Source organism: Bombus vancouverensis, unplaced genomic scaffold (genome assembly GCF_051014615.1).
Source record: "Bombus vancouverensis nearcticus unplaced genomic scaffold, iyBomVanc1_principal scaffold0027, whole genome shotgun sequence".
Lineage (NCBI taxonomy): Eukaryota > Metazoa > Arthropoda > Insecta > Hymenoptera > Apidae > Bombus > Bombus vancouverensis.
In genome coordinates, this window is record NW_027468918.1 from 233005 (window position 1) to 252946 (window position 19942).

Sequence of the window (19942 nt, forward strand, 5' to 3'; positions counted from 1 at the left end):
GGCGAAGGTCGAAGCCATCGAACGGAGACCGTTGCAGTGCTACAGGTGCCTTGGGATAGGACACACGGGGAAGACCTGCACCGCCAAGGAGGACAAGGGGCACCTGTGCTTCAGATGCGGCGAACCAGGCTACAAGGCGAGAGCATGCACTACTGCGAGCCCGAAATGCCTGCTCTGCGAGGCGCTTGGAACACCGTCGGTGCACAGGATGGGGGGACCGGCCTGCGCCCCCTCGAAGAAAGGAACGAAAGGAGCCGCCCGCGGATCCACGGCTGCATGAGGCAGCGAGAAAGGCTCCCCTTCGCAAAGCGACCCTAAGCCCGCGAACAAGGAGGTAGGCACGGAGGAAGCCACAAACAAGGAAAGAACACCAAAGAACTGAGAATGCGCATCCTCCAGACTAACCTGCGAAGGTCAAGGCGAGCACAAGACCTGCTCCACCAAACCATCCGGGAGAGCACGGTCGCCCTAGCGGTGGTGGCGGAACCGTACAGAGTTCTGGATGCCCCGGAGTCGGTCGGAGACACGGACAGAATGGTTGCCGTCACCTGGACATCAACGCCCGGGGCGTTCGCCCACGGAGCCCTGCTGGAACGCGGCAACGGATACGCCGCGGTCGAGTGGGCAGGGATGATGGTGGTGGGGGTGTACGTGTCACCTAACAGCGGACTGGCAGCGTTCGAGGAATTCCTAGACGGAGTTGGCGACTGCGTCAGGCGACGACTCCCCCGACAAGTGCTCGTCCTGGGAGACTTCAACGCGCACTTCACGGAATGGGGGAACGCCAGGACCAACGCGCGCGGCCGCACGCTATCAAACTGGGCCGCGGGACTTGGACTTCTGTTAGTGAACAGGGGCTCGACCAGTACCTGCGTGACGTGCAGAGGGAGCCCATTGTTGACATAACATGGGCCTCCCCCGAGGCATTCAGGCGGAGCTCAGGCTGCAGAGTGGCCCAAGGGGTCGAGACGCTGTCGGACCACCTCTACATATTCATGGAGGTGGACGCACCTGGACCTGGAATGCCGACGACAAACGACGGGCACGGCCCGCCGAGGGGGAGGCGCGCGCGCCCACCGCCCAGATGGAAAATAAAAGAAAGGAATGAAGATCTACTCCGAGCGGCTGCTATAGCAACAGCTTGGAGCTGGGAGGCCTCGACAACGACGACCGAAGCAGACGTGGAAGAGGAGGCCGAGAACCTCCGCCAAGCCACGACAACAATCTGCGACGCATCCATGCCACGGGCCACACCGGGCACGGTGCGAAGCAGAGCAGTTTACTGGTGGAACCCCGACATCGTGGAACTGAGGACGAGATGTGTCCGGGCCCGAAGACAGTACCTAAGGGCCCGCCGCTGGCGACGACGCGACGAAGAAGAAGTCTCCTTGCGCTACCGGGCGTACCGCGCGCTACAGCGCTCGCTACAAAAGGAAATTAAAAAAGCGAAGGACCGTGCTTGGTCCGAACTGGTCGAAACAGTCGAGTCGGACCCATGGGGAAGGCCATACAGGAAGGTGACACAGAAACTACGCGCGAAGGGCCCCCTGACAACGACGGAGATGGAACCTGCGCTGCTGACGCGGATCACCGGAACGCTCTTTCTCCCACAAGAAAACAGAGCGGTGGAACGGCCACGGGAAACGACACGACCGCTGGAATGGAGGGACGACTGGGAAGTCACGGAGGAGGAGATATGGGAGGCTACCAGAAGAATGACCCCCCGCAACGTGGCACCGGGCCCGGACGGAATCCCTAGCCGGATCTGGGGGGAAGTGATGGGGGTCATGGCCCCCAGACTCCGGCACCTCTTCACAAGATGCATGAGGGAGGGAGTCTACCCCCGGGCGTGGCGGACGACGAGACTGGTCCTGCTCCATAAAGAGGGCCGACCGACGACCTCGCCGTCAGCGTACCGGCCGATATGCCTACTGGACGAGGTCGGCAAACTACTCGAGAGGGTAGTCGCCGCCCGCTTGGAACGACACATAGCGGGCCAAGTGCCAGGTTTGCACGAAAGCCAGTACGGCTTCCGGAAGGGGCGCTCGATGATTGACGCGGTCAAACGCGTACGAGCGATTGCGGAGGACATGGTCTCCCGGAAAGGCGTGGCGCTGGCGGTTTCCCTGGACATCGTCAACGCGTTCAACACCATGCCATGGGACAGGATAGTGACGGCCCTGGAGCACTTCGAGGTTCCCAGCTACCTCGTCCGATTGATCCGAGCCTACCTCGACGACAGGTGGGTGTGTTACACCAGTAAGGAAGGAGAGGAAAAGCGATCCGTCGAGCGTGGCGTCCCGCAAGGCTCGGTGCTGGGCCCCATACTATGGAACGTTGCGTACGACGAGGTACTGCCATGTCCGCTACCCCCAGGCGCGGCCATGATATGTTATGCGGACGACACCCTAATCCTGGTCGAGGGTCGTGGCTGGCACGAGACGCTGCGCATTGGCGAAATCGCAACGGCCTGTGCGATCCGTGCCGTGAACGAACTGGGCCTGAGAGTCTCCCCTGCTAAGTCGGAGGCCACAGAGCCGCCCCGCCACCACCCCAACGGACTACGGCCAGAAGAAGTGACAGCGCTAGGGGCAACGACCTCCCCCTAACGCCTACTCAATAGCCGGCTCGAACAAGAGAACGCGAGAAGGGGGTGCAACTGAAGTTAATTCATAAGAGGTTCTTGGAGCACCCCTGTCACGCGCATAAGGTGGTCATCGTGGAGTTTTAGTCGGTAGGAGTCCGACACTACTCTGCTGTTACGCGATTATTGCAGCAGCGGAGTGTCCATGAGGATTTCTCCACGTACAAAAAAAAAAAAAAGGTTACGAACATTCGGAACGCGGGATCGAATCCCGGCGACCGAAGTCCGATTTTTATTCCACGATTCTAAATAGGAAGAAAATATAGCAGTACCCCCAGCAGCGACATCTACAGCCACCAACCACAATCATCACGGACTCGACTCATCCTCTACACATTATTTGACTCCAACAATAAAATAAAAACGATCCTCAGTAATCAAACCGCACTTATCAAACGCTTGCTAGACTATGCTAAGACGAATCAACTCGAAAACGTTAGCAATGTCATACGCAAGATTGAAAACCATAACGAGAAAAACGAAATATTGATCTCTTTACTAATTCAGACTGAATCTACCATATCGGAGCTCCATATTAACATCGACGAAATTTTTAACACTATAGTATCAGGAAAACAAGGAATCATAAACCCGCAAATTATGGAACCCAAACAATTCTTAACAACACTCGACCAAATAACGAAGCAAAACTTTATGAGTAATCATATCGATCTTTCAGTTCAAAACTTTCTACTAATTCTAGATCTAAGTAAACTAAAATTATGGACAAATGATAACAAACTCATATATACGATAACTGTATCGTTTTCAGAAGACAACGAATGGAAAATAACAAAAATTTATCCGATACCTTTCAAGCAAAACTCTGTATTTATCGCACCTGTAGTAGAAACTGATACTAATCAGCTTAGAACGATACACCTTTGTCGATAGCCACTACTTAAACAAATATAAACGAACGGCAATCATCGACATTTGTAAGGGAACTCAGTCAAGTCACAATAGAATCAGTTCACCTAAATGTAGAATCGAATTAACTAATAATCAACAGACAGTCAAAACCTGCCCAACTGCTGTATTCAAGTTGGAAGAATTGACGTTCGTACCCTTACAGACAGAAAATCATTATATCATTATCATTAGGAAAAATGTGCAGATCGACGTATCGTGTAAAACACATAAAATCTTAGAAATCAGACAACCGAGTTTAATTAGCAGCAAAACTGGAGTTCGACTCGAGACGTCGTTGCTTGCGGACGTGTTTGCCGCGAGCTCCCGCTCGTGAGCATAAGGCTAGTTGTAATAGTAGTTGGTTAGGGGTAGATGTGTCATATCGTGGGTGGAATTAGTTTAAAGGAAACATGAGAAATACCAATTTTTAACGAGCTAGATAGTGATGGATAATTCCCATTTGAGATGAATTAGGGTGTCGTGGGTACGTACAGTGATTTTAGTTTATTGTTGACTTAAATAAGATGAGAGGGTTTAACGGATGCAAGAAGTCACAGGCTAAATTGGAAGGCGTAGCGGGGCTAAAATCGATATAACAATTAATGTTATTGAGTGAGTAAGCGTTTAGTGGATTTTAATTGAAGTTAAAGTGAGCTAAATTAATATTAAGTTAATCTATTGGCTAAATTAAAGGAAATAGAAATTAGAATTTGACTAGGATAGGAATTGAAATAAAGTGTAATTACGGTTCGGGAACTATAACAAATGAATAACTACGAGTCACATGTTAAGGTGAACGTAGGTTATAGACAGAAGTCTGGTTCGCGACGCAATTGAGAGCGGACATGTTGGTGGATCGCTCTCGCTAGCTAGGTGTTTGACAATATACGATGATACATGCGTGTGAAAATGCAAGCAGGATTGCTAAGGATTGTGGTGAATTACAAGGGGTGTGAGTGGAATAATATTGAGACGATATCAGAGTGTATGCATATGGAGGCGACAAGGATTATAATCATATGATCGTTTGAGTACAATTAAAGTGGGAGAAACATGAAGCGTGGCGGTCAATATTGGCATGATAAGTTGTAGGGGAATAGCTGTTAAATTAACTCGAGTACAGCAGCAGCAGCGTAGGATAAAAAAGTGTGTGATGCATAAACGGCTCATTGGTGATGGTGTCTATGATGGATAGCGGTGAATAAGTAAAAGGAGGAGTAATATAATATGTGAGTGTTAGCATACGCTGGTGATCTTCAAACCAAACAAGGGAAAAAGAACGAGTAGCATACATTATATGAATAAATATGTCGGGTTTACATTAGAATTAGGGTTAGGGGCGTGAAACGAATCCTCGCTTGGATTACGCGTTGTCGTTATGCAATAGAGAAGACATTGACTAGTGCAAATACGATTATCATAGAACCGGACAAGTAACCGTGGTGATTAGATACTCGAGAAACTAATGACAATGATCCTAGGTTCAATAACGAATCGGCGGTCGACGGGATGATAGATGAACGTACTCACAAAATCTAAGTCGGACGCGTAATATTCACTGGTCGTAAAGAGTTACTCCTTTCATCAATGAGATCGCGAGCGAGAATGCCTTTCCCGTCCCGATGATGCCACAGAGGAAAACTATAATGGGGTGTGTCTAAGGATACGAGATCATCGGATTCGTCGAGAAAAGCCTTCGTTCAGAAAGTAAGGGAAATTGGCGTTGCTGCTAATGGGTCAATCTCCATATCGGTGGTTAGAAAAAGATGCTAGCCGCCCTCGAGGGAAAGTTGCTAGTGGGAGACGCCGCTCGTTGAAAAATAGGTCTCCCCTATTTTCCTGTAGTTGGGACAAAGACCGTTTGTCTGTTTGAAGGACTTTAGTTGACTAAATCTTAAGATTTATAACAGGCCCTCGGGCTAGCTGAACATGTACTGCGGAGACGCATCGACATCTGGCAATCATCTTACTCGAAGAATAGGGTCTGCGTGTGGCGAGCTACGGGACAGAGCCCGTTGGAATGTTTACTGTCGAGTGTTCCAACTATTTCCTTTTTAAAGAGAACTATAGAATTATTCCATGCCTTTGTTAGACAAAGCGTTCATCCCGTGACCGCGGCTACGTTTGGCGACTGACTGTCGCCTCGAGCCCAAGCTCATTATCACAACTCGCGAACAATTACAATCGGATTGAATAACTACAATTGTTCAATTACAGCTATAGTAGACTCTGGGTTGCAATGTTGCGGGATTATCCAAAATTCCAAAGGCTCCGGTGTTCTTTCATCTCCGATATATATTACACTCCGAAGACCTCGATAACCTTCTTGTACGCACGCTTGTTGTCAACCGACCCCACCAGATTCTTCTAACAGCTTCGAATCGTCTTTCGTCTCAACTGAGACCTGGACGCTCTCCGACGCTTACACACACATTCACATGTACAGTGTAAATGTATCGTCTACCTAACAGTAGTAAAATTTATTGTATGAATCCAAAATAGTGGCGGTTCAGAGTGCTATAATAAAAAAGATGTCGAGCGCTAATTTAGAAAGGTTTTTATGCTGAGATTTTAGTCCTCCTGTAGGGATTATCGCCGGGTGTATATCAGAGGCGGCTATTCCGTTACTATCTGGTTATTGTTTCGATAGCTGTGGCATGCAGTATGTTTTGTTCACCCTATTACTGCTTCTTAACATGTGACGTTACTGAGCGTGTGACACTAGCACATCCGATACCAGGCGGGCCCGTCAGCCTCGCGGTAGACGCATCGGATTACGCCATAGGAGCAGTATTACATCAACGCGTGAACGACAAATGGCTGCCGCTAAGATTCGTTACAACATCCTTGACCTCCGCTCAGCAAAAAAATATAGAGCATATGACCGCGAACTTCTTGCTTTGTACACCGCAGTTAAACGTTGTAGATAAGCCGTAGGAGGGAGAAATTTCGCGATATAAACCGATTACAAACCCCTCATGTGCGCGTTCAATCAATATCTACACAAATGTTCGCCGCGACAATTTCGCCATCTTGACTACTTCGGACAGTTCACGACCGACATCCGATACATTAAAGGCTTGGACAATAATGTAACCGACGCTCTATCTGGCATCGAAGCGATAGGGAAATCTGTGGACCATAAAACTCTCGCCGCAGCGCAAGAAAACGACACCGAGCTACGCGACATCGTCAAGTCCGATACATCCGTATTACAATTAAAGAAGATACGTTTTCCTGATTACGGCGTATCAGGCGATTTTGTATGACCGTTTGTATCGAAATCCTTGCGGCACAGCGTATATAATTCGCTCAGGGACTTTCCCATCTTTGGATACGCGCTACGCAAAACATGGAGACGACGTGTTTCGTCCGATCGTCAATAAACAAAGATTGTATAAACTGGGCACGACAATGCCTGGCAGCCTATGGTCCACGTACCGTCATTCCGGTCCTCAATAAACCTAAGGACCCACCATAAACCTTAACTTTTTAGTTTAATTGTTAGCACATGTTTTCAAGTTAATGTGCTTATCCGGAAGGATTTTCTAATCCTATAAGTGTTTTCGGTTTATGGCTGGTTCTTAGAAAACTCGTCAGGTTTATTAGACTCTGTTAAACATTACGGAGAGAGCGGGTAGTCACCTAATGGGAAAAACGAATGTTTGTCTAACGACAAAGCTGGTTTTTTCCATGAACAAGTTCACCCATGAGCCACGTTGGTAGGAGGCTTCCTCCTCATACCTTTATGCATTAAGGTGGGTTATAATCAAGCGGCATCGCGGACCGTTACCCTCACTTTTCATAACGAAAAGTGTGAACAACGAATCCGCTTCCTTTGTTCAAAAAATACCTACAAACCGAGCTTCCCTCCATAATTACATGAGAGCGGAAGTTCAGTTAACTCTCCATTCTAACATACTCAACACCTCAAGACTTCCTCTACGACAACATATCTACTAGGACTCGAGCTCTGTCTTCAGATCAGTCATCGTCTCTACACTGATTCTCTCATCTAAGAGCAATCCATTTATTCTTCACTTACCTCTTACGTATCGGCGTTACTATCTTGTGTAAAGTTGTTGGAAATACATATTTTATAACCCTGTTAATCGCAGCGTTATATCACCTCAACCACCCCTAATATCTCAACGGGAATCAGGGGATCGATTTGTTCGCGGCGTCGATTATTACAATCGTAACGGGAATTTACGACTTCCGTGGCGAATTTCCTAGCGGAAGCGTCTCCCCGCGATTGGTCGAAAATACAGTATGCTTATGCGAATTTCAAGAAAATTGCAATGGGTTACAATGGATTACAAAGGGAGAGGGAAGTGCAATGAATTATTACGATAAATTGTAAGGGGTGTGAAGTGGGATGAGATGATAGGAGAATTGGTGTGAGTGGAATAGTATTAAGTGAATATCAGGGTGTATGTTACAAGGGAGTCGACGTGGATTATGATCGAGTGAGTAAGTTACAATATGTTTGGGTATAATTAAATGGTAATATCCTAGCTGAACAAAAATAAATGGAATAATTGGAGGATCTAATGTTAAATGTGAGAGAAACAAGAAGTGTAATGCTCGATAATCATGGCGTGATGAGTCATAGGTGAACAATAACAAAGAACATAAAGCAATAAATTATTGAACTATTGAATTAAAATATGAAGAGGAGTTGGTAAAGTCGAATATCTATAGAAAATGCAATTACGAATTTCAATTTAAATGATAAAACTTTAAAAGGAAATAAAATTAGAATTGAATTAGAAGAAGCCAGAGTTAAATAAAATATAATAAAGAGTGGTAATATAATGGAGGAGTATTCTACGTAATATAATTGAAGAGCTATATAAATATAAAGTTTTAAGAAGAAATTTATTTTCAATCTTAAGTAATTTAAATACAATAGCTTAGGATAAATATATTTGGAACTATAATGACTCATCAGATAAAGTCAGTTCATAATGGAAAACAGTGGAAGAATTAGAAAGTGGTAGTATATATCGTTGATTTTCAAAACTAAAAAGGAAAGGAATTAGTAGGAAACAGTAAATAATTTAAAAAGTAATAAATTAATGTATATAACGTATTCGTAAATGTTTAATATGCGTGAGTACGTTGTTGTAGATAATTCGAAAGGACGTTGGTTGTTCGCATTTATTGACGAGTTATTATAGCTCCATAACTACAAATTAATTAATTAATTACAAACTACTAAATTAATGGTTAGGGCAAGAATTGACACAATTCGAATTTTTTACATTAAGCTACGTTATATGGGATAGAATATAGAATATCAAAAAATGTAACTAAATAAAGTTTAGCTAACTAAAAAGTGAAAGATTAAAAAAGCCTTTAATAACAATAACTCATCACGCTAAGCCTGTTTATCGTGTTTTGTTTTTGTTTTAGTCGTTATTTATTTTACTTTTAACTGAATAACGAGAATGGTTTTGTATTAATTGACAACGCAACAGTATTTAAAATTGGCTTCGAGATGATAATTAATATAATAGATTTAAATGTTGTAAGATTATGAAGTATGATAGAGAATGCAATTGCACACGATGGAACACAATAGTACACTAACACTACCCTTTGGGTGGCTTCGACACGGTTAATACCTGCTGGATTGGCACATGAATATCAGTAGATCGATGAATTGAAGAAAGTACATGTGGGTGGTAGCGAACACGGTGGGGTTTTCTTGTCACTGGGGTCAACTGTGAGTTGATGGGATAGGGGAAATGTAAATGCAAATGCTTATATGCAGTGGAGTGTAGGAAGTAGGGATCACATAATAGTTTGAACGACGTGATGAGACGCGCACGTGTCACACGGTTGCCATATTGGTAAGCGGGCCCCTTCTTTAGGGGCTTTATGATACATAAAGGAGTGGTGCCATCTACATGCATGAAGTAAAGTATTATTCAATATGAAATGGTATGTGTCAATCTGGCTAAGTGGGTCACTTGGTAGCAATGGTTAATTAGGAAAGCTTAGTAACAAGTACCGAGGGACATCTATGCAGTAGGGCTCGATGTGCGCTGTTACGGTGGAAACCCCATGTACCTCCGAATTAAAAAGGGTTTACCCTCCAACGGGCAAGAAAAATCATAATTATTGGCGGAATGAACAGTTGATGAAGTTAAGAAAGGAGGAGGTGATGACGACGAGAAGAAGAACTCAGAGAGCAGTGGCGTGAGGAACTGAAGACGCGGTACAGTGGGTTCAGGAGTTGCAGAAAAAGAAGAGGCAGACGAGGAAACTGATTCGAGCCCTTGTCGATGAGCTTTTCTTAACGAGACCGAGGGGAAATATAAGTAGAATCCACGGGAGTATTAGTGTCAGCGAGGGCTTGATCACGAAGGAAGCGCTACTGGATGCCGGAGCTGAGATGAACCGGAATAAAGCGGTTGGTGTAGATGGCATACCAGGAACGATGGTAAAAGAAATTGAAGATTGCAAAATTACGTGTTGAACAGTGTTATCAACTGAGCACGAAGAAATTCGTTTTTCTTGAAAATGAAGCTTTATACGGAAAGATTTTATTCCACATTTTTCTCTTATTTTTGCACGTAAAATAACTTCCATCTGCTTAATCGGTAACTAACCAAATTTATATGTTTCAAACAGATTTCCAAGATCAATTTTCTCGAAAACAAAGCCTGTTATTCTTTATATCTTTCTTGTTTTTCTTCGTACAAAACTGTTTTTCGTTTGTTCCTAGTACTTGACCGGACCTTATGTTTCACATATTCTAACATACTCTATTCATATAAAAATTCGTATCATAATAATCGTTATTTTCGATATTAAAATTATTATTAAATATTCGTTTAATTAATCTTAAAATTCTGATACAGTTATGAAAAGCTATCAAAAGAATGATGTCTAGATTTTACAAGTATGCCACAAAATATATGTAGAGTTTACATTAGAATTAATGTTAGGGGCGTGAAACGAATCTTCGTTTGGGTTACACGTTGTCGTTATGCAATAGAGAAGACATTGACTAGTGCAAATACGATTATCATAGAACCGGACAAGTAACCGTGGTGATTAGATACTCGAGAAACTAATGACAATGATCCTAGGTTCAATAACGAATCGGCGGTCGACGGGATGATAGATGAACGTACTCACAAAATCTAAGTCGGACGTGCAATATTCACTGGCTGTAAGGGGTTACTCTTTTCGTCGATGAGATCGCGAGAGAGAATGACTTTCCCGTCCCGATGATGCCACAGAGGAAAACTACGTGGGGTGTGTCTGAGGACACGAGATCATCGGATTCGTCGAGGAAAGCCTTCGTTCAGAAAGTGAGGGAATTTGGCGTTGCTGCTAATTGGTCAATCTCCATATCGGTGGTTAGAAAAAGATGCTAGCCGCCCTCGAGGGAAGGTTGCTAGTGGGAGACGCCGTTCGTTGAAAATAGGTCTCTCCTATTTTCCCGTAGCTGGGACAAAGACGGTTTGTCTGTTTGAAGGACTTTAGTTGACTAAATCTTAAGATTTATAACAGGCTCTCGGGCTAGCTTAACATGTACTGCGGAGACGCATCGACATCTGGCAATCATCTTACTCGAAGAATAGGGTCTGCGTGTGGCGAGCTACGGGACAGAGCCCGTTGGAATGTTTACTGTCGAGTGTTCCAACTATTTCCTTTTTAAAGAGAACTATAGAATTATTCCATGCCTTTGTTAGACAAAGCGTTCATCCCGTGACCGCGGCTACGTTTGGCGACTGACTGTCGCCTCGAGCCCAAGCTCATTATCACAACTCGCGAACAATTACAATCGGATTGAATAACTACAATTGTTCAATTACAGCTATAGTAGACTCTGGGTTGCAATGTTGCGGGATTATCCAAAATTCCAAAGGCTCCGGTGTTCTTTCATCTCCGACATATATCGATGAAAGGACACCGGGTCCTTCCTTTGGAATCCATCGGAAAACCCCCAATATTTTAGCCTCTATAACTTAACTCGATTACAATTGTTCGAGATTTGTGATAATGAGCTTGGACTCGAGGCGACAACCAGTCGCCGAACGTAGCCGCGGTCAGGGGATGGACGCTTTGCCTGACAAAGGTATGAGGTAATAGTATAGCTCTCCTTAAAAAGAAATAGTTGTTGCGGCACTCGACAGTAAACATTCCAACGGTTTCTGTCCCGTGGCTCGCCACACGCAGACCCTATTCTCCGGGTAAGACGATTACCAGACGTCGATGCATCTCCACAGTACATGTTCAGCTAGCTTGAGGAGCCGTTATAAATCTTAAAATTTAGTTAACTAAAGTCCTTCACACAGACAAACAGTCTTTATCCTAACAGTCCCTAAATCTCCAACACCTACTACGGGAAGATACGGGAAGTCTGCTTTTCTCAAGGACGACTCTTCCCGCTAGCAACTTTCTCTCGAGGGCGGTTAGCATCCTTCTTCAACTACCAACATAGAAATTAACCAATTAACAGTGACTTCCATTTCCCTCACTTTCCTAAGGAAAACTTTCCTTAACGAATCCGATTATCTCGTACCCTTAGCCACACTTCCGTAGCGTCATCGTCACAGAAAGACAGTTCCTCTACGTTCCTTGAGTAGTCATCATCTTAACTTATATCGCGCACTTTGCTCAATCGCCACCTTAACTCGTCGTCTATCAGTTGTAACCGAGAATTGCGAATCGTTAAGTGTAATCGCAAGTTCTACGCAAAGTATAGAAAGAGAGAATTGTTAATAAATATACGGTTTAAATATCTCCGAGTGTTTCTTTGGCACCTATCACGTCCGACACACTTCAAATTCAGACGACATGATCCGTTAATTTCGCGATTTCCTGTGTCTTCTACGTGACACTATCTTCCATTATTGTGTGGAAGAGAAATCGAATAATATTAATAACTTAAAAAGGAAGAAACAAAATCAAGAGAACATGGTAGTCGCCAAAAGAATAAAAATTGAAAAGTTACAAGAAGTACCAAAGATGAAAAGCAAAGGGAAACGAAACAGAGAAAAACGAACGTGTGTTTAACGAACAGGAGAAGAAAAGATTAAACTGAAAGATACCAAACCTTCCAAAAAAGATTTGAGATATGCGCTTATCAATGTTAATAATGGTGACGATAACGAGCAGAAGCCAAGGATATTTGCGTATGGATTTTACTGGGATAACAACCCTGATTTAACTCTCCTTCAACGTAAAGAGTAATCTAGCGATTGTGAAGAAAAGCTAAAACTGAGAAATAAGAAATTAAGTGCCGCTGAACGTTGAGAACAGAAAACACAGAAGGAACGTGAAGTTCGTCAAAGAGAAGAAGCGCTCGTCGATAACCAGTTATCAAATTCTGCAGATCAGTTCGACAGATTAGTTTTGGCAAGTCCAGACAGTTCAATAGTATGGTTACAGTATATGGCGTACCATTTACAAGCAACAGAAATAGAGAAAGTAAGTGCAGTGGCGACAAGAGCGGTGTAGACGACTAATTTCAGGGAACAGAAGGAAAAATTAAACGTTTGGAAGGCTTAGTTGAATTTAGAATCGAAATTTGGAATTCCTGACTCATTAAATGATGTTTTTCAAGAGGCAGTGAGGTCTAACGACTCACTGAAAATATACAGTCACATGTTGACTGTTCATGTCTGGCTGGCAGGCAGATGGAATTAGAGAAAAGAATTAATACCATGATTGGGAAGTTTAAACATATTCCCGAGACATGATTTAATAGTGGAGAAGAATGATTAAAAATGGGTTTGAAGGATAAATCGAGGCACATTATGCAGAGAGCATTGCAATCTTTGCCAGCATCTGAACGTAACAAGTACTTTCTCCAGGACATTCCTATAATTTCATTTATGAAGTAAGCACTCTATGAAATATCAACTCTTTTTAGTTATTATTATCGCACAACTTGTCTTCTACATAGTATTTCTTTTCGAAAGCAAATCTTACCATGCAAATAGGCGTAATACTTTATTCTGAGGAACTTAATGAGATATATCGTTTTGAGGTGGTATGGTGATAGGTGCGTAAGGAACTACTCTTGGTGTTTTTAACGAATAACAGTTTATTAGAACTAATCAACAATCTGAGTTAACAATTAATAATCAACAATTACACTTAACAGACAACGGGTAACAACTAACAAATAACGATAGACACCGAGATGTCGTTCGTCGCGTTGCTATCGAAAGGGACCGAGGAGTTACACTTCTAATGACGCAAGACAGACTGACCCTGCTTTTTGTTTTTCTTCGCGCAGATCCTTCCCTTCGTAGCCCATCGATATCCCCACTAGCGTGCATTCATAAGATGTGCCGCCTGTGCTGGCGCGTGTATGCTCTTCCGAGAATTCGGCGGAAAGAGTGTGAGGATATCGATGATACATTGGGCACGTCGGTGTTGCGCTTTGGTGGCGTCGCGCTTTGTATCCGGAGCCATTGAAAAGTTCCGTGGCCCGTGCCGCCACAGTTTTATTTTAGAATGAACAGTATAAGACAGATTTATCTTTAAAATTCTTCAACAGGCTCTGATTTTTTTGCTTTACAAGCTGCAGGCAACTGATCCTAAACCAGATGGAGGAACCGGCTACACCGGGGCAATAAGCAACGAGCCAACCCACGTGCGACTACATCACGAATCAAGAACATTATATCCAGAGATGAATTTACCATAGACCTATGGTACGATCCATATTTTTATATCCATAGTCTATGACTACATTTAGGAAGAAGTAGACGGTGGCCGCGCGGTTTTTGATTTAGCTTCTCAATTTTGGCTACTAACTATTAAAAATTTGTAGTTCGTCCAAAAATTCAAAATGTGTCTTTCTTCAAATTGATCAATGGTACACTTCATACAGAGCATCACGTAAATGAATCGGGTAGATATCTCGAGTCGAAACAATATAAATCTACATTATTTAATGTCTTCAGGATGCATCATGGATTATCTCAAAAAATATGCTTAAGATAGACGCAAAACGTAATAACCACGAACGGGAAGTACAAAAACGAAGACTTCTTGGACAAGGGTATCTACCTGGGTACCTACAAAACCAACTTGTATAATTTCAGGCACAATTCAAATGTCGCCGAGACCTCTGAAGAAGTCAATAGCGCCGACGTGGTTGTAACGATCGGTTAGCTAAAACTACTGCTGCACAATGGAGCAGTTGCGTCCCAAACGTACTAAAAGATTTTTGATTAGACATATTCCTGGTTTTGTCATTACAGAATAATCAATAAAAAGGACGCACTTAAGATCAGAGAAATTGTAAATATGTCAAGTTATTATTACCTTTTTCATTTTTATATGTATCAATATTAATAGTATTTTGCATATGTTGTAGAAAACTTTACATAACTGGACTGTTTTAGGTATTGTGTAATTAAGGTTGTATTTTCGACCAATCACGGGGAGATGCAATCACGAGGAAAAACGTCAGCGGGAGTCGTAAATTTCCGTTACGATTATAATAATCGACGCCGCGAATAGATCGATCTCCTGATTTCTGTTGAGATAATAAGGGTGGTTGAGGCGGTATAGCGCTGCGATTAACAGGGTTATAAACTATATATTTTCAACAAGTTGATACCGTTGTACTTACAACTTACGCCGTTGCGTATGATATATGTCGTAGACGACGATTTAGCGTATGAAGATGCGATACACATGTACAATATTCTTTGGTAATCGAGCAAGACCCTTACAGTTGAGTTTCTTGTTGTAGTTGACGTAGCAATAGGGGAGACTGATGTTCCGCTCTCATGCAATTACGGAGGAAAGCTCGGTGTGGGTATGTTTTCTTGAACGAAGAAAGCGGATTCGTTGCTCACACTTTTCGTTAGTAAGGTGAAAGTAACGATATGTGATGCCTATTGGTTGTAGTCATGTTACTGAGTGGTGAAAGGAGAAGGAAACCTCCTACCAACCTTGCTAGGGGGTGTCATTGTTTACGGGAAAAAACCGGATTTTCCGTTAGATAAATATCCACTTTTTCCGTTAGGTCACTACCCGCAGTCTCCGTAATTTTTAAGAGCGCCTAATAAACCTAAGCACCTTTCCAATAACCCTCCATAAACCGAAAACCTTTCTAGGCTTAAAAAGTCCCTCAGGACAAAAGGATTAACTTAAAACATGTGTTAAAATAATGACGTTGGAAAGTTAAAGTTTTATGTGGGGCCTTAGGTTTATTGAGGATCTGTTTAATGGTGCTTGGGTCTTGACGGTCTGACAATGAAGGACGTCGCACAGATCATCTTGCGCGAAGTAACGAAGGTTTTGCTCACATGATGTAATGAAATATGTGTCAAAACGTTTTATTATTTTTAATCATTTTGTACACTGCTTCTCTGGATATTCTACAGCCATTTGTTGAACACGAGTCACGACTTCCTCAGTACCATGCTGCTCTTCAAAATTGATGAACTTTTTAAAGAGGATCTTCACCTTTCTAGGCGGTAATGCCTGAACAACTGCTCTCTCTAGAACTTTCCTGTAAATGCAAATTATTAGAAGGTAAATTCTCTATGAAATTAAAAAGACAAAATATAGTTGAAAAAATATTTTTACCTTCCTATATCAGTATCATTAGATTTAATTAGAGAATCAACATAACAAGACCATATATCCACCCGTTTCGGATAAGAACTTAGAATTTGCTCAAACAGAGTTACTGCTCTCTCTTTATTTCTGTAGTGTACATACGTTCAGATGCTGGCAAAGATTGGAATGCTCTCTGCATAATATGCCTCGATTTGTCCCCCAAGCCCATTTTTAGTAACCCTTCTCCACAATTAAACCACATTTCGGGAATATGGTTAAATTTTCCAATCATGGTATTAATTGTTTTCTCTAGTTCCATCTGCCTGCTAGCCTCGACATGTACAGTCAACATGTGACTGTATACTTTCAGTGCCTCTTGAAAAACATCATTCAGTGCTTTAGGAATTCCGAATTTAGACTCTAAATTCAACCAAGCCTCCCAAACGTTTAATTTTTCCTTCTGTTCCCTGAAATTAATCGTTTTCACCGCTTCTCTTGCAACTGCTCTTGCTTTCTCGATTTCTGTTGTTTGTAAATGATATGCCATATACTGTAACCATACTATTGAACTGTCTAGACTAGCTAAAACTAATCTGTGGAACTGATGTACAGAATTTGGTAACTGGTTGTTGGCGAGCGCTTCTTCTCTTTGACGTATTTCATGTTTCTCCTGTCTTTTTTGTTCTCGACGTTAATTTCTTATTTCTCAGATTTGGTTTTTCTTCTACTTCATCTTTACTATCGCAAGATGACTCTTTATCCTGAAGGAGAGTTGAGTCAGCATATTCCAAATCTTTTTCGGAAGGTTTGGTCTTCTAGTTTAGTCTTTTCTTCTCCTGTTTGTTCAACACACATTCTCTTTGAATATTCCTTTTCTAAATCTTTCTCTGGTTTCTCTCTGTTTCGTTTCCCTTTGTTTTTCATGTTTCGTCTTCCCGTATCTTTTCAATTTTTATTTCTTTGGCGAGTGCCACATACTCCTGATTTTGTTTCTTTCTTTTTAAGTTATTATTATCATCCGATTTCTCTCTCACATAACACTTCTTTTCAAATGCAGATTTTATGACGCTGAGAGGCATAATATCGGATTTTTGGGAATTTAATGAAGAGTAACATTTAATTTTAAAATGAATAATATAAGGTGTTAGATCTAGCAGTAAACTATTTATGTGACGACGTACAGTTATCGCAGCTAAAGTTCCGTTGCCAATACCTTGAAGGAATATCAAGATAAATCAATTTGTCACCATTAAGATTCTACCACGTAGCAATTTACCGCCAGGAAATTGTATTTATTTATTTTGTTTGGCACTTATTTTATGCATTATTGACGATAACGTGGTTATAATCGTCCCAGAAATTTTGTCCCCTATTTTTTTCTTCTCGGAGTAATGATTCTTAGACACTATACCTAGCAAGTTATTCTGCAATTGAACAACCAACCAATCAGGCGTAATTTTTTCAATCTTTCCAGTAACTCTTCGCCCTAATTTAACAGATGCAATGGGTCTGTTTTTGTAATATGAATTTCTTGAAAGTTCTACTAATTTATTAAAATACAGGATCAATGGATCCAATGCTGCCACTATTCTACTTTTAGGATTAGATGGATCATCGTATATTTTCTTTAGCGACAATGTTAGTCCTAATTGTTGTTCTTCCCTGTTAATAGAAAATATTTTTGTCAATGAAATTTAGTTTGTGTGCAGTAGATTAAAATTACGAACGTTACTATGGGACACATATCCAAATGGCGTACATTCTGCAACTGGTAAAATAAGTCTTATACCATCTGACCCCATATCTTTGATCGTACAAGGTATACAGTCTCCTATTTTCAGTTTTTCAAAATTCCTGTACCTTCCTTGAGTTGCAAAATTCCTAATTAAAATTAAATTAGGTACTGTAGCAAACACAAGAGCTGAAAGTGTATGATCAGGAACATATTTTGATGCTAGTAGAGCTGCAATTTCCACACAAGGTGACATGTGACCAGCTGGTAAAAATCCTGTACTAACAGTTTGTCCTTTATATCTACTGACTCTTAAATATAATCCCTGGGTGGATGATTCTATTATTGTGCCCTCTACTTCTTCATCGAGAAAGCGAGAGAGCGGGAATCAAAGACTAATGTAAAATAATGCCTAGCATAATGCTAATGCCACGTATCATATAGTTGCTGAAACTTTCATGCTTCCTACATAGATATAAAGATAAATTGTTTCATTATAAATATTAATAATAAATATTAATTGAATAAATATAGATAACAATGACCACTATAGGTTTCATATATGAAGTATTAGACCGAACGAAGTATGAAATATACTAGTACTCCTTATAACATTTATAATAAAACAATCGTCTACTCAGATTTAATTTTTTCAATTTATAAAAATATGAATTTACACAAACACCCGCACTTTACTTATCATTACTTCCACAACAACGTTCTGTTTCTAAAGTTCAGATTTTTGTAACTGCAGTTAAACGTGACACCCACATAAGCACGCATCATTTTTTTGTATTCTGCTACAATAGCACTTGTAATAGTTCTGCTCATAAAGAAATTTGACAGGCGTGTAATAGACAAAAAATCATTTATAAAGTCGTTTCCCCATTTACCCTTGTGCTACGTGCATTGTTTTTTACATGAAAATGCGACGCATTTACAGTTCGCCAGGCCTATTATACCGACTGCCAGTCATTCGGCTAATCCGTTTCCCATTCTTATTCACCATTCTTCACTCGTCCTACACTCTCTCCCGTAATCACTGTAGTGGCACATGAGTCAGAGGACAATTCAAATCATGTTGTTGTTTTGCCTTACAAGTAATGTAAGAACAAATAAACTCCATGCAAAACAGTGTCGCCGCTTCGTGCAACCGTAGATCAAACGTAGACAAATTCGAATTTTCCGGTTCTCCCCCGGCCAGTATAAATAAACGGACGCGATCGCGTGCGTTTTAGTGTGGAATAGTATCGAAGAGTATTGAAATGTATCGAACAGTATCGAACAGTACATATAGAGTATCGAATATTATCTACAGAGTATCTCCGATTATTTATCGAGTTACGCGACGAACATTAATGAGTATTTATTCCGCGTCTTGTATTTTGTACCAACGACTCACGTATTCGGCTGTAAATAATTTATTTATTTATTTATTCAAGATATATTTGACGGACTGCGACAGCAATATTTCGCTCTCGTTATTTCGCACAACCTATCATCGACCAATTTTCCACATTGGTGAACCCGACGTGATTTGAGTTAGCGAAATTTAGGATTGTGAGTCTGAGTGCGCTAACAATGTTGAGCAAAAACACAACGGTTGCGACTAGTCAAACAATTCGCGTGCCTCCGCTGAAGCCGCTGAAGATCGTGTTCTGGTTCTCTTTATTCGACAGACAACTTGCGGCGGTGGGCGTCACGGGTGACGAAGAAAAATCCACCGCCCTTCTCGGGTGCCTCGAACCAGGATATTTAGAACGGATAAGGGACATTCCATTGGATCCCCCGACCACCGGACAATATGACCAACTAAAAGATGAGTTAATACGAAGTCTGTCCGAGTCCGACAGCGAACGGGGAAAAAGGTTGGTAAAAAACGAAATTATGGTCAACAATTGAGCACTGCAATCAACGTAATCGTGAGTATGTGATACACATGATTATTTGAATTTACGCACGTGAGCTACCATCCATCATGAATCTTATAATACTATACTTATAATTAAATTACAAATTTCAATCCATCATCTTAGCCTTAAAACTTACATACTAAATTAATAATTCAACACTATTAACGCCCATATTTATATAAATAATTT

General features: G+C 41.9%; 1 protein-coding gene and 1 pseudogene across 1 annotated transcript; one reads left to right on the forward strand and one right to left on the reverse strand.

Annotated features, from left to right (window-relative positions):
- Positions 1 to 384: 384 nt before the first annotated feature.
- Positions 385 to 906, forward strand: LOC117164029 (uncharacterized). The gene has a single exon (XM_033346802.2). It carries the CDS (start codon positions 385 to 387, stop codon positions 904 to 906), a length of 522 nt encoding a protein of 173 aa, XP_033202693.2.
- Positions 907 to 15895: 14989 nt separating this feature from the next.
- Positions 15896 to 18543, reverse strand: LOC117164028 (uncharacterized; annotated as a pseudogene).
- Positions 18544 to 19942: the final 1399 nt, after the last annotated feature.